This window comes from Notamacropus eugenii, chromosome 1 (assembly GCF_028372415.1).
Source record: "Notamacropus eugenii isolate mMacEug1 chromosome 1, mMacEug1.pri_v2, whole genome shotgun sequence".
Classification (NCBI taxonomy): domain Eukaryota; kingdom Metazoa; phylum Chordata; class Mammalia; order Diprotodontia; family Macropodidae; genus Notamacropus; species Notamacropus eugenii.
Window position 1 is genome coordinate 406,404,252 of NC_092872.1, and position 13,716 is coordinate 406,417,967.

The window sequence follows — 13,716 nt, forward strand, 5'->3', positions numbered from 1 at the left end:
CTGTGAGAAAGTTGGCACCTGGCATTAAATAGTGTACTACAGGAAGCTGAATAAAGTCATCATAATCATGACTGCAGTTGTTTCTGACATTGTCAATGTCATAGACTAGGAAGCTTAGGCCCAGGGTGAATGGTATGGGGTTATTGGTTTTGATGACTTTTTTTCCTCTATTCCTGTGGCTGAGACTAGTCAGGGGCATTTTGCCTTTACTTGGGATTTACTTTACTTTACTTGCCATTATACTTTCACTGTTCTTCTGCAGGGATATCTGAACACCCCCTCATACTACCACATTATGGTCGGCAGAAACCTTAAAGAGGCCTCCATTCCTGAGGCCACTATATTGATGACATGTTGACCAGACTAGATGAAGTCTGAGTGGCAAAGATCCTAAATTATGAGATGGTGGCCCATACTGGGGATAAGGGATGGGAAATTAAGCATAAGAAAATACAGAGTCTAGTCTACTCAGTTAAGTTTGAGGAATGAAGTAGTTGGGGAAAACCAAGGGGATTCCAGGCAGTCTAGAATAAACTACTTTAAAAAAAAAAATTATGTTTATTTATTTATTTTTGGTTTCCAACATTCATTTCCACAAAATTTTGAGTTTCAAATTTTCTCCCCATCTCTCCCCAATCCTGAAACACCATGCATTCTGATTACCTCTTCCCCCAGTCTGCCCTCCATTCTATTACACCCTTCCCTTCCCGTATCTCCATCTTCTCTCTTTTCTTGCAGGGCAAGATGGACTTCTATACCCAATTACCTGTATTTCTTATTTCCCAGTTGCATGCAAATACAATTTTCAATATTTGTTTCTAAAACTTTCAGTTCCAATTTCTCTTCCTTCCTCCCTCCCCACCCATTCCCACCGAGAAGGCAAGCAATTCAATATAGGCTATATATGTGTAGTTTTGCAAACACTTCCACAATAGTCATGTTGTGTAAGACTAATTATACTTCCCTCCATCCTTTCCTGCCCCCCCATTTCTTCTATTCTATCTTTTGACCTTGTCCCTCCCCCAAAATGTTTACTTCTAATTACTCCCCCCTCCCATTTTCCCTCCCTTCTATCATCCCCCACTTCACATATCCCTTTCTCCCCTACTTTCCTGTAGTGTAAGATAGATTTTCATACCAAATTGAGTGTGCATGTTATTCCCTCCTTAAGCCAAATGTGATGAGAGTAAGCTTCACTTTTTCCCTCTCACCTCCCTCCTCTCCCCCTCCACTGAAAAAGCTTTTTCTTGTATCTTTTATGAGATAATTTGGCCCATTCCATTTCTCCCCTTCGTCTCCCAATATATTCCTCTCTTTCCTCTTAATTATATTTTTTTAGATATCATCCTTTCCTATTCAACTCACCCTGTGCTCTCTGTCTATATATGTGTGTGTGTGTGTGTGTGTGTGTGTGTGTGTGTGTGTGTGTGTGTGTGTGTGTGTATAATCCCTTCAACCACCCAAATACTGAGAAAAGTTTCAAGAGTTACAATTATTATCTTTCCATGTAGGAATGTAAACAGTTCAAATTTAGAAAGTCCCTTATGATTTCTCTTTTCTGTTTACCTTTTCATGCTTCTCTTGGTTCTTGTGTTTGAAAGTCAAATGTACTATTCAGCTCTGGTCTTTTCATCAAGAATGCTTGAAAGTCCTCTCTTTCATTGACATTCCATTTTTTCCCCTGAAGTATTATACTCAGTTTTGCTGGGTAGGTGATTCTTGGTTTTAATCCTAGTTCCTTTGACTTCTGGAATATCATATTCCAAGCTCTTTGATCTCTTAATGTAGAAGTTGTTAGATCTTGTGTTATCCTGATTGCATTTCCACAATACTTGAATTCTTTCCAACTGCCTGCAATATTTTCTCATTGACCTGAGAACTGTGGAATTTGCCTACAATATTCCTAGGAGTTTCTCTTTTTGGATCTCATTCAGGAGGTGATCTGTAGATTCTTTCAATATTTATTTTGCCCTTTGGTTCTAGAATATCAGGGCAGTTTTCCTTGATAATTTCATGAAAGATGATGTCTAGGCTCTTTTTTGATCATGGCTTTCAGGTAGTCTCATAATTTTTAAATTGTCTCTCCTGGATCTATTTTCCAGGTCAGTTGTTTTTCCAATGAGATAGTTCGCATTGTCTTCTATTTTTTCATTCTTTTGGTTTTATTTTATAATTTCTTGGTTTCTCATAAAGTCATCAGCTTTTATCTGCTCCATTCCATTTTTTAAAGAACTATTTTCTTCAGTGAGCTTTTGAACTTCCTTTTCCATTTAGCCTATTCTGCTTTTTAAAGCATTCTTCTTCTCATTGGCTTTTTGAATCTCTTTTGCCAATTGAGTTGGTCTATTTTGAAAGGTGTTAATTTCTTCAGTATTGTTTTGGATCTCCTTTAACAAGTTGTTGACTTGCTTTTCATGATTTTCTTGCATCACTCTCATTTCTCTTCCCATTTTTTCCTCCACCTCTCTTACTTGATTTTCAAAACCCTTTTTTGAGCTCCTTCATGGCCTGAGACCATTGTATATTTATTTTGGAGGTTTTGGATGCAGAAGCTTGACTTTTAGGTTCTCCTCTGATCATATGCATTGTTCTTCCTTATCTGAAAGGATGAAAGAAAATACCTGTTCACCAAGAAAGTAGCCTTCTATAGTCTTATTTTTTTTTTCCTTTTTGGGGGGCATTTTTCCAGCCAGTTACTTGACTTTTGAGTCCTTTGTCAAGAGGAGGATATACTCTGGGGACCTGTAAGTTCTCAGTTCCTCCAAGGTGGCACAATCAAGGGAGAGGAGTTATTCCTCTACTGGCCTATGCTCTGGTCTGGGAGCAACCATAAGCACTCTTCTGCCCAGGATCTGCAAGTAGGATCCCCTGTCCAGAGCCAGCTCCACCACACCAGTGCTCCTCCTCATCCCAGGGCTGCCACTCAGGGCTGAGACCCAGATCAGTGGCTCAATTCCTCAGGGTTTTAAGCTGAGGGCTCCAAAAATGGATGCTGCCAACAGTGGCTGCTGCTGGCAAGCTTTCTCGCTGACCTTTGAAGCTGTCTCTGGTATTTGTGGGTTGAGCAATTTGGGAACTGCTGTTGCTGATGGTGGCACCCTGAAGCCTCCTCTGGTCCTGTCCCTACCAGCCACGTGGCCTTCTGGCCTGTGCTCTGCTCCAAGCCCTCTGTGATAGACCTTTCCTGTTGGCCTTCCAGGCTGTATTGGGCTGGAAATCTCTTTCACTCTGTTGTTTCATGGCTTTTAATGCTCTATAATTTGTTTGGAGTCATTTTTTACAGGTATTTTATGGGCTATCAGGTCAGTTCTTCTACTCCATCATCTTGGCTCAGCCTCCCCCTTCCCCCCCGTTCCTGGAATAAACTGCTGATAATAATTTCCCCACATTCTAAAAAGGAAATCCAGATACTTATTGAATTCAATATATTTTGGAGAACACATATTCCCCCTCCCCCCCCACTCGGTTATTCTGATGGTCCCCATTCACTGTCACATGCAAGTTTGCCTCTTCCAAGTGAGGCTCAGAATCGGTCACAGTCCTGGAAGATTTAAAGCGGGCTGTCCAGTAATCTTTCATTGGGCTATTATTATGACCCTGGAAAGCCCTGGTTTTTGGAGGTTTCTGTCCATAAAGACCCAGCTGAGTAGAGCTTTTGGTAAGGGTTGTGGGGGGGGGGGGGGTGAGATAGAAGCTGCTTGAATCTGTCTGTTAGCTTCTGAAGCTGCAAGTGAGTTCCCACTTTGGTTCCCAAAGTAGTCATTTACTATAACACTTTTGAAAAAGCAGTTATTCACTTGTGCCTTAGTTTCTACTAAACATGGGCTAAATACATGGATCCTTTGTTCAGAATTGTCTATTATGACTTGGATGATACAAAGTGGTTCCTCTCATATAAAGGGTGGAGCACAGGTGCCCTCTATTGCTAAAGGGAAATAGAACAATCAATCACATGTGCTTTAGTCCCTCTAGTTATAGTATCTTTCATAAACAAGTGATAACTGGGCCAGAGACTAAGGCCTCTAATCTAAGCCCTGGAACCATGCCTTCTTTACTAGACCAATGTGTCCCCCCATATAAGGATTGGTTTCTAAGGAATTCCATTTTGCCTGGTTTACTTATGGCTCCATATGTTACAGGAGGCACGTGCAAATGGACTTCAGCAGCCACTAATCTAGTAATGGGATACTATAGGGTATTAGGGTCCTGGTAAGTCCTCCTAGAGTACTTATCTCCAGGCTACATAGCTGGCATGTTCAAGGGACATGAGGAATGGCACAGAGATTTCAATCTACAGATTCCTGGATGGCATCCATAGATCTAGTCAAATAATCTGGGACCTAGAGAGCTGGGAGTTAGATAATCAAAGGCTTTTCCCCTTAGGATCAGAACCCATGGAGGAATTTTGATGACCTCCTATTGCATATAGTTGTTTATATACTAAACAACCAGGCTGAAGCCACTATATGAACAGCAGAGGTTGAAAAGTGGGTTCATTTGTTAATATGGACATTGGGGTGATGATTCCATATTGTACTAGAAATGGGATATAATCCCCCTAAGAACAAAGCAGCTACTCCTGCCCAACTGGACTCATTGTATCAGTCAGAGTATCACTTAACCCAAGTGGCCTTCAATTTGTCTCCAGCTGGCAAAATAACTTCCATTTTAGGGCAAGAAATTTGCCTCTGTTGATGACAGCTACATCACGTACTACATCATAAGCCGTATATGGCATGTACTATACCTGTAACAGGTGGCGAGCCTCCCAAAAGCCAATTCATCACTACACTAGGAAGGGGAAGGGCTCTCTGTCAAGTGGTTTCTGGGATCCAGTCTCCAGAAAGACTAATCTAACAAGAATGGACTGCTTTTGGAGAAAGTTTGGGTCAACCCTTTCTGATCCTTTCTTATCCTTCCCCAGTTTAATCTCCTTGGTCTCAAGATACTTGCCTCAGAGAGCTCTGTACCCACTGAAGAAATAGCTCGAGTGCTCCTCATTTGGCAGGCTTCCTTTCCTCTCCATTGGTTCAGAAAATTCCTTCCTATAAGTGGCTTGGAGAACCAAAGTGGGGTATTGTTGGGAGGTACCTTACTAATAGTGGACCACTATATAACTATGATGAATCTATATTAGAAGAAAGGAGAATCCTCTAGCTGACTTGGTAGTAATTCTGAATCCCTGAATGTTGCTGAGGGATAATCCTTATTTAGCTCATGTGGAAGAAGTGTGTAGTCCCTTCAATGATGCCTCTAAGTGGACAAAGTTTTCGTGTCATTCCTTTCATATGGCTATCAGAGAGTGGAAGGTTTTGGTGAGTGGACTAGGGAACACTGAATGGGTGGTGCTATTGAAAGAGTCTGGGGATCAACTTAGATCCTAGAGCTGGTTGAATGCATGACATGTATGACCTATTAGCCACTTTACTACAGGCAACCTTAATGTGTGATGAAGAATTGTTGAGGGTATCAGAAGTGTCATCATTTGTGCTGTGTGTGGCACTCTTGGTGCTGTTCTGTCTCATAGTTACCACCTTTCACTACGAATTGTGAAGATCAGCATCCTATACCACATGAGATTTCAAACTTGGTCCTTTGTAAGAGTTGGGGGCTTTGGGGGAGGGGAGGATAGAAAACTCTAGGATTTCTGACTTGTTTTCCTCTACATTTTTTCCCCTTTCTGGTGATTCTTGGTGGTGGTAGGAAAGGTGTATTTTCTTTTTCTTTATCCTCTCAGTACTTGCCCATTCAAGGAGGTTTGTCCATTTAAAGTCTTAGAAAAATTTAAATAGTGGAAGATCCTTAGGATTTTGCCACCATGGCACAGCGTGTGACAGCCCAGAGTTAGGACCAAAAGGTGTCAGGGCCAGGATGGGACTGACTGGGGTGGGGGTGGGGGGCAGGGTGAAGGGGGGATGGGCAAGGCTCAAGCTGTGCCTTCCCGGTGGCTTCTACTCCCCTGCCCAATGGTTTCTCCTTCCCCACCCCACCTCCCTGCCCTGGTTTGGTCTGGCCAGCTGCAGTTCTCATCTTGGTGCCCTCAGCCCCGCATGGGTCTGATCTGTCGGGCTCCCCGAGTCCCCACGCCGCCCCCCACCGTGTCCAATCCCTCTCCTGCTCCAGTTCTCCTTCCCAATGCCCTCCCCTACCACGGTCTGATCCGCTCCAAGGATCTCTTACAAGGTCGGCGCCCTTCCCCTCCCGCCATTTTCGATTCTGCCCAATTCCCTCCCTCCCTCTCTTCTCATCAATGGTGTGAGCGGCCCAGTTTCCCCGTGTCTTCCCCCCCTCCCCCCGCGCCCATGGTCTGGTCCGCCGGGTTTTCTTCCCAGTAGTTTCCCCCGCGGGGAGTGGTGCGTGCCGGCAATGGCGTCGCCCTCGACCTCGCCCTCGCCCCGGCCCTCGCCCCGGCCCTCGCCCCGGCCCTCGCCCGCGCCGAGGCGGCCTTTGCCGCGCTGTGTCTACGTGAACTGCTTCGGCTCCCACCCGTGCGGAAGCGTCCTTGTCTATGAGGGCCGCGGCTCGAGGAGGCTGCAGCGTCACGAGGCCGGGAGGGCGCTGTGGGGGGCGGAGGCGGACGAGAGGATGGAGGCCGAGGCGGACGAGACGGCCGCGGGCCCCGCGGGCAGCCCCGAGCTCGCCCCGCCCAAGACAGAAAGACCTCGGGCGCCGAGGGCCCGGGAGCCGCCGCAGCTGCCAGGCCAGGCCGGGGGCAGCCGATGGGGGCGGGCCGCGAGGGCCGTCAGGACCCGGCCAGGTGGGAGCTGTCCCGGGGTGGAGGTGTGCATGGAGGAGGGGGTGGGGAAGGGCCGCGCCCGTGCCCCCAGCTCCCCCCGCACCGCGGCCTGGAAGACAAGTCCCGGGAGGGCTCCCCACCCGCAGCGGCCTCGGCCCCTCATCTTTAAAACGGGCGGGGGATGGGGTGGGGTAAGGTGTCACCGGATAATTCATAAATTGGTGATTTCCTCCCTTTCTTTGAGCGCTCTGTCTCATGAGTGACCTTTTCTGCCACTTTCTGGTGAGATTAACTCAAGTGTATTTGATTATAAGATGTCCTAAAATTGTGTTTTCCTCTTACAATTTATTCATTCATTCTTTGTTATTTTTTAAAACCAAGTGATTGTTGGGTGTAGAACCTTGGTCTGGTGCTTTGGGACAAAGAAAGCATGGCTAAGGCGTGGTCCTTGTCTTCTGGAGTTTAGAGTTCAGCCGGTCAGGGTGATAGTAGTAATAACGCACAATAGTAAATGCGAAGAGGGGTACAAAGCGGATTGTCCTGTGAGGATTATTGAAGAGGAAAGATGGAGTAAAAGGACCTGGATTCGGATTCCCCTCGATGAGCCCTTTTCATTAGTGTAACCTTGGGCAAGTCAACCCACCCTCTGGGCTTTGGTTTCTTCTTTTTGGAGACCTCCCTAGTCCCTTAAAAGCTCTAAATCTCTGATCCTGGGACCTGGGAAAACAAGTTCTTGTTCCTTCCATAGTGGAGGGAGAATAGAATGTTTCAGGACATTAAAGGGATAGGACTTCTTTTTTTCTTAACAATTTAAACTTCATTTAACTTTTTTCAGTTAATAAGCATTTATTTTCTTTCCCATGCTACCTTCTCTTCCCAATGGAAAAGAAAAAGAAAAAAATATAATTGATTTTTTCTTTTAATTTTTCAGCGTCCTTAGGTCTTTCAAAATTATTTTCCTCTACATTGTTGTTCTTAGTGTATAATTATTCTGGTTATCCTCCGTTCACTCTGCATCATTTTGTAGCATCTTACCAAGTTTCTTTGAAACTGGCGCCTTCATCATTTCTTACAACATGGCAGTATTCTATCACATTGATATGCCATGATTTGTTGAGCCATTCCCCAATTAATGGTTACCCCTGTTGGGGTCTGGGGCTCTGGGAACCCTGAAATGCAAGGGTACAGAGGACATGCCTCAAAAGAATTTGACTTCTCAAGCATTCCAGTCAAAGTAGGGAGTTTATTGTGATGCCAATAGAAGTGGGCAAGCTGCTTAAGGAAGCTGCTCAATTTAGTGGGGTTAAGATTGGCACTTATACACTAGAAAAAACAATGAGAAGATCTGAATAGGGTTAAGGAGTGGTAATGATGAAGGTTGAAGAGAGGTACAGGAACTCCAAGACTTGGAGTGCCCTGCATGGGCCATCTGGGAAAGAATTCATGGACTCAAGCATTGTGGAAGTCAAGGTAAAGATTTATTACACTTTTCAGAAAGCAAGAACTCTTAGGGAACCTGTAACCTTAGAGGGGTACAGGTAAAGTTTAAATAGGATGTTCTATAGTAAAACGTGCCAAATATGCTAACTAGGTGATTCAGGGTGGGATTAGGGAGTGGTTAAGGAGCATTCTTAAAGAAACATGAACTTTTGGTATCTATTGTGCAGGTATTTTACTCAGAGTTTATCAGGAAATAGCCCAAGGTGGAGCTACAAGGAGGTATGGTTTTAGGCCAGAAATGTCACTAAGTCAACTAGTGATCAGGACTGACTAAGGAATACCAGGCTGCTCTCATCAGGGTCTTGTTAGACAAGATAAATGTAAGGGAGTATACGAATGTCTAAGTCTAGGATACATAGGATTGGTCAGTGAGAGTAAATGTTATGACCCAGAACACAGCCAGCTCAACCAGGTACACAGCTGGTTCAACCTAATAAGTTCTATAGGTACAGCTGGTTACTGTATCAGGAAAAAAGATAAAAGTTTTGCAGGGGCAGGCTGGGTCTTTTGGCTTGGCTGGGGAGAAACTACCTGGGGTAGTGTTTTGAGGCTAGGGAGAAATGTGATTTTTAGAGAGAAATGTGATTTTAGAATTAGGGTCCAAGCACATGCACCCAGGTACCACATCAGTAAATCGCCTGGGGTGGCCCAGGTGCAGACAGTGAAAGGAGTTAAGTGATTGGAGAGCCACAGTTAAAGGACTGGTGAAAGGGTTATTGAGTAGGTAGACTGGTGACTAGATGCCTCAGGTGACTGCCAGGGTTCTGAGCTGCTGAAATGTATGGGAAAGTTCAGGGGCTGGGTTGCATTCAAAGACATGGTCTTTCCCTTTTAGGGATCCAGGGCCCATTGATCCATAACGCCCTGTAACACCAATGTAATACCCATAGTGGCTGCTATGAATATGCATGCATATTTCCAGGGTAAATTTGCAAAATAAAATAAACTCTCTTCCTCAAAGGCAAAACCAAAATATTTGAGATGTCATTAGAATATCAGGAGGTAAGATTTAACAGGGTACTTATCACCAATCCAGGGAGCACTGACAACTTAAACCTTTCTGTCAGGCCTCCCCACAAAAATAAGTTCCCCTAGACAAATTCCTCCTTCAGCTTGCTTCTCTCTCTGCCGTGCCTGCTCTCACTCTCTGCTTGTGCTCCCCAAACCCTCTCTCCCCCTCCTCCCCTCTCCTCCTTGGGTAAGCTTCTCCCAGCCTGAGCTCCATGTGACCCAGGCTCCATGTGATCATGGGCCTATTAATGGGAGGGGACGATCTTCCTATTCTATTAAAATTACACCCTCACAGTTCCCTGTTCATTGCCGTGAAAAAAGAGCTGCTATAAATATTTTTGTAGATAGGGGTACTGTTCCTTTCCTAAGTCTGTAACTTGAGGAGTACAGACTTAGTCAAAGGGTTTACAGTTTGACTTTTTGGGTATAGTTACAAATTATTTTCCAGAATGGTTGGAAAATAGCCTTTGCAATGCTGACGTATGTGTCAGCATTTGTCATTTTATTTGTCAATTTTGCCAGTCAGATGAGGTATATCCTCATTTAATATATCCTCACTTTGCTGTAATTTGCATTTCTCTAGTGATTTGGAACACTTTTTTCTTATACCTTTTGATTACTTGGATTTCGTTTCTGAAAACTTCCTATTCGTATCCACAGTCTTTTTAACCAGTTGGAAAATAGTTTTTTTTCTTATTAATTTGAATTAATTCCTTATTTTAGAATATTTAATATTTGTTTATTTCAGATAATGTTTTGGAAATAAGACTTTTGTCAGAGAAACTTGGTCCAGAGATATTTTTCAAGTTACCTGCTTCTTGTAACTTTAACCATATTGGTTTTGTTTGTGTAAAAAGCTTTGAATTTTATGTAATAAAAATTGTCTGTTTTATCAATGTGATACTTTTTATCCTCTGGGTCATAAACTCTTCCCCTATTCACATATATGAAAGGAAAAGTAATTTCTTCTTTAATTTATTGTCACTTTTTATATTTGTCATGTATCCATATCTTGATATGTGATTTCATATGTTCTTCTGTTCCTAATTTCTTATATTCTGCTTTCCAGTATGCCTCTCAGACTTTTTTCATAAGAACTATTTTCTGTCTTCACCTTCCTCATCCAGTATTTGTTAAGTTGATATTCTGAACCTAATTTTATATTTATCTCCATTAAATTTCATCTTATTTGATTCAGCCTAAAGTTTTAGCCTGTTGAGATAATTTTGGATATAGGTTCTATAATCCACATATTAGTTATCCTTTTTAGTTTCATATTATTTGCATGTTTGGTAAGTGTGCTTACTATTACTTTAAGTCAGAACAAAATGTTGAACCATACAGCACTAAGGGATGATGTTTAAGTTAGGTTAGAGAGACCTCACTCCAAGTCAGAGGTCTTGGAGTCCATGAAAATAAAAAACAAAAAACAGCAAAACTTGACAACTATTTCAGTATAATCTATTTTCTGTGTAATCCTGTGTATTTTCTTTTGTACATTTAAAAACATTATTCTGAGAAGGGGTCCACGGGTTTCACCAGACTGTCAGAGGGGTCCATGGCATTAAAAAAATGTAAGAACTCTGCCTCTAAGTTGACATTGACTCAGTAATGACTAGTCTTTGGATGTGGGCATTCAACTAGTTCCAAATCTACTATCTTATTTTTACCCATAAGGACAACAAGAAGACATTATCCAGGTATACTTCATCAACATTATTCCTTTGATTGACTTGTTTTGTACTGTCAAAAATGAAATGAATTGAATTCAGAATGACTGGTCTTTATTAAGTCATTCTACCCACTAAGTGTTCACTGCTTCCTTTTCTATGTGCTCATATAAAGCATCACTTTAAAAAATGTCTACTACAACTTTGCTAGTAATAGAAACTCATTGACCTGTAGTTTACAGATTTCATACTCCACATTTTTTTAAAAAATGAAAACATATTTTCTAGCCCTTCAGTATTTTGTCCATGCTCCATGATCTTTCAGATATCACTTGTAATGAGTGAGTAAGCACTCAAATCTGCCAATTGTTTTCCCCCCCTAACTAACTGAAGATGTTTTCTTATTATCTCCTCACTTAACTTGGGTCTCAACCCCTGCTAACCATTTTTGTTTTTCATTTCCTAATCTAAAATCCTTCTCCTTGGAAAAGAAAAAAGAAGTTAAAATTTGAGTTAAATAGTCAGCCTTTTCACTGACATGCATTACTGTCTTCCCCTGCATCCTAGAAAGTGGTACTATCCTTTCTTTGATCCTCCTTTTGACTCCAAAAGAGCAAAACTATCCAACCAGCAAACTAATTGAAAAACAAAACCTCTTGTTGTTAACATTCATTACCAGTCAGTTCGTTTGGAGTGTTTGCTTTCTTTTGCCACATTCTTTGACTCTTATACATTTTTTGGTTTCACTTTCAATTTCTTCATTCTTCCATCTTTTTTACAGCTTTTTAAAACATCTGAGTCCCAGTACTGTTTCTACAGCATTTTTTACTACTCGTTGAGATTGTTTTTTTGCTCAAAGCCAAAGTACGCTACAAGTCAAATGAGTCATAGAGACATAAACCAATAGAGATGAAACTCCAGAGATTATCTAGTCTAAAAATATCAAATATGTGGCCCACTCCCATCAGAACCAGATTAAAATGTAATTGGGAAATATTTAGCAAAATAAAAATACAGTTGAACATACGTAACAGTTTTCTAAGTCAACATATATGGTCTGCGGGGATTGTTATCTAAAATTTAGTAGCCCCTATTGCTATTTGCATAATGCCATTGATCTATCTAATCCAACCTCATGATTTGCACATGAATAAACCAAAGACTAGAAAAGTTATATGAGTTTGGCTACAGGACTTAGACTAAGATTTAGCCTCAACACTATCTTCAAAGATGAGGAAACTGAAGTCCAGAGAGTGGGGTTGATTTGATGAGGGTCTGCTAAGTAGCCATTGTTAAAAACAAAAGAATGTGAAGAACCAAGAAACTACTGTCATTTCTGTCACATGATAGAAATACCATCTTGGATTATAAACTACTATTCTTTTCCAACATCATAATCTTTATGAAAACTGTCTTAAAACTTTGTAAACGACCCAACAACTGGCACTGTGCTCTGCATGTGCTCAAAAGAATTAAGTTCATTCACCCCCAATCCTTGCCTCAGTTAATTTTTTTTATTATGACCTTAATCTTCAATAAAAACATCAGTATAAATAAAGGATTGCATATGAAAATAAACTCATATACAGTTTGTTTTTAAATAGTGTATACTAAATTTAACGAGATCTGGCCTCAGTTTTTGACTAGGACTCAGAAACTGGACTAGGTGAAGTCTGTTTAAGAACTCTTCAAGCCCTTGCCTTAATTTTCTTATATGTAAAATAAAGGGATTGAATCAGATAATCTTTAAGGTTCCTTCTGTCTATGTTTCTAATGTTAGAAGATGCTTAGATACTAGCAGCAGATGTTTTGCCTGCTGCTTGTTAGGCTTTAACAATTGGAGCAATGTATAATGCTTTTATTTCTAAGCACAGAAACATATAACATACAAAGAATTCCTTGATGCATCATAATGGGCATTTGTATTGTTTCTATTCCTTCAAAGATAGAAACCTCTAAATTGTGTCACTGATTTAAGTTATGTGACAACCTTATTTTCTAATTCCTTCTGTTTCATATTTTAAAACAAAATTTGCTTTTTATTAGGAAATGTCAGTGATGCATTTGAATTCTGCATGCCTTTGAATGAGGCTGCTAAAATTACAAAGAAGAAGAAAAAGGTAAGATATAGATAGAGAAAGAAGCCACTGGTTAATTTAGGATTGTACTAAGGGCAGATGCCCAAAGGTAGCCAATATGAGGGGGAAAAACTGTTTGGAAATAATTCTTTGAGATTAAAAAAAAAGAACCACATGACTAGGAAATCAGCCTTTTGTGGAATCTATAGTTCACTCAATAATCATAGGGATGTGGTTAGAAGGCTGTGTGATTCAAATTTGTCAGATGAAAGAGATAAATAATTGAGAAAAATGTAACAGATAATTGACGTAGTTCAAGAAAAGAACTGTATTTTATAGGAAAAGAGAACATTTTCTTTGCTGTTATCAAAATATTTATTTTATGTTTTCTTTCTGACTAATGTAATTAATTTGATTCCTTATTATTTCCTTTTTTATTTTTTATTTTTATTTCCTTTTACTTTTTAAATTTTTTCCCACTTGTATTTTTTTCTAATTATATGCAAAGATAATTTTCAGTGTTCATTTTTTTTTTAAGATTTTGAGCTTCAAATTTGTCTCCCTGCCTTGCTCCGTTTCCCTCTCCCCAAGACAGCAAGAAGTCTGATATTAGCTATACGTGTACTACATTAATCATGTTGAGAAAAAAGAATCAGAACAAAAAGGAAAAACCACTGGAAAGAAAAAAAAACAATAAAAAACGTGAAAATAGTACGCTTTG

The 13,716-nt window shown here is 41.0% G+C and overlaps 1 protein-coding gene across 1 annotated transcript in view; it reads left to right on the forward strand.

Moving 5' to 3' along the window:
* The first annotated feature begins 6,358 nt into the window (after window positions 1–6,358).
* Window positions 6,359–13,716, forward strand: part of C1H5orf47 (chromosome 1 C5orf47 homolog) — a 28,914-nt gene continuing 21,556 nt past the window's right edge. Inside the window, exons 1-2 of the mRNA XM_072630998.1 lie at window positions 6,359–6,757; window positions 12,964–13,037. Coding sequence (XP_072487099.1) covers window positions 6,367–6,757; window positions 12,964–13,037 — 465 coding nt within the window. The 5' untranslated portion in view covers window positions 6,359–6,366. The remainder of the gene's footprint in view (window positions 6,758–12,963; window positions 13,038–13,716) is intronic.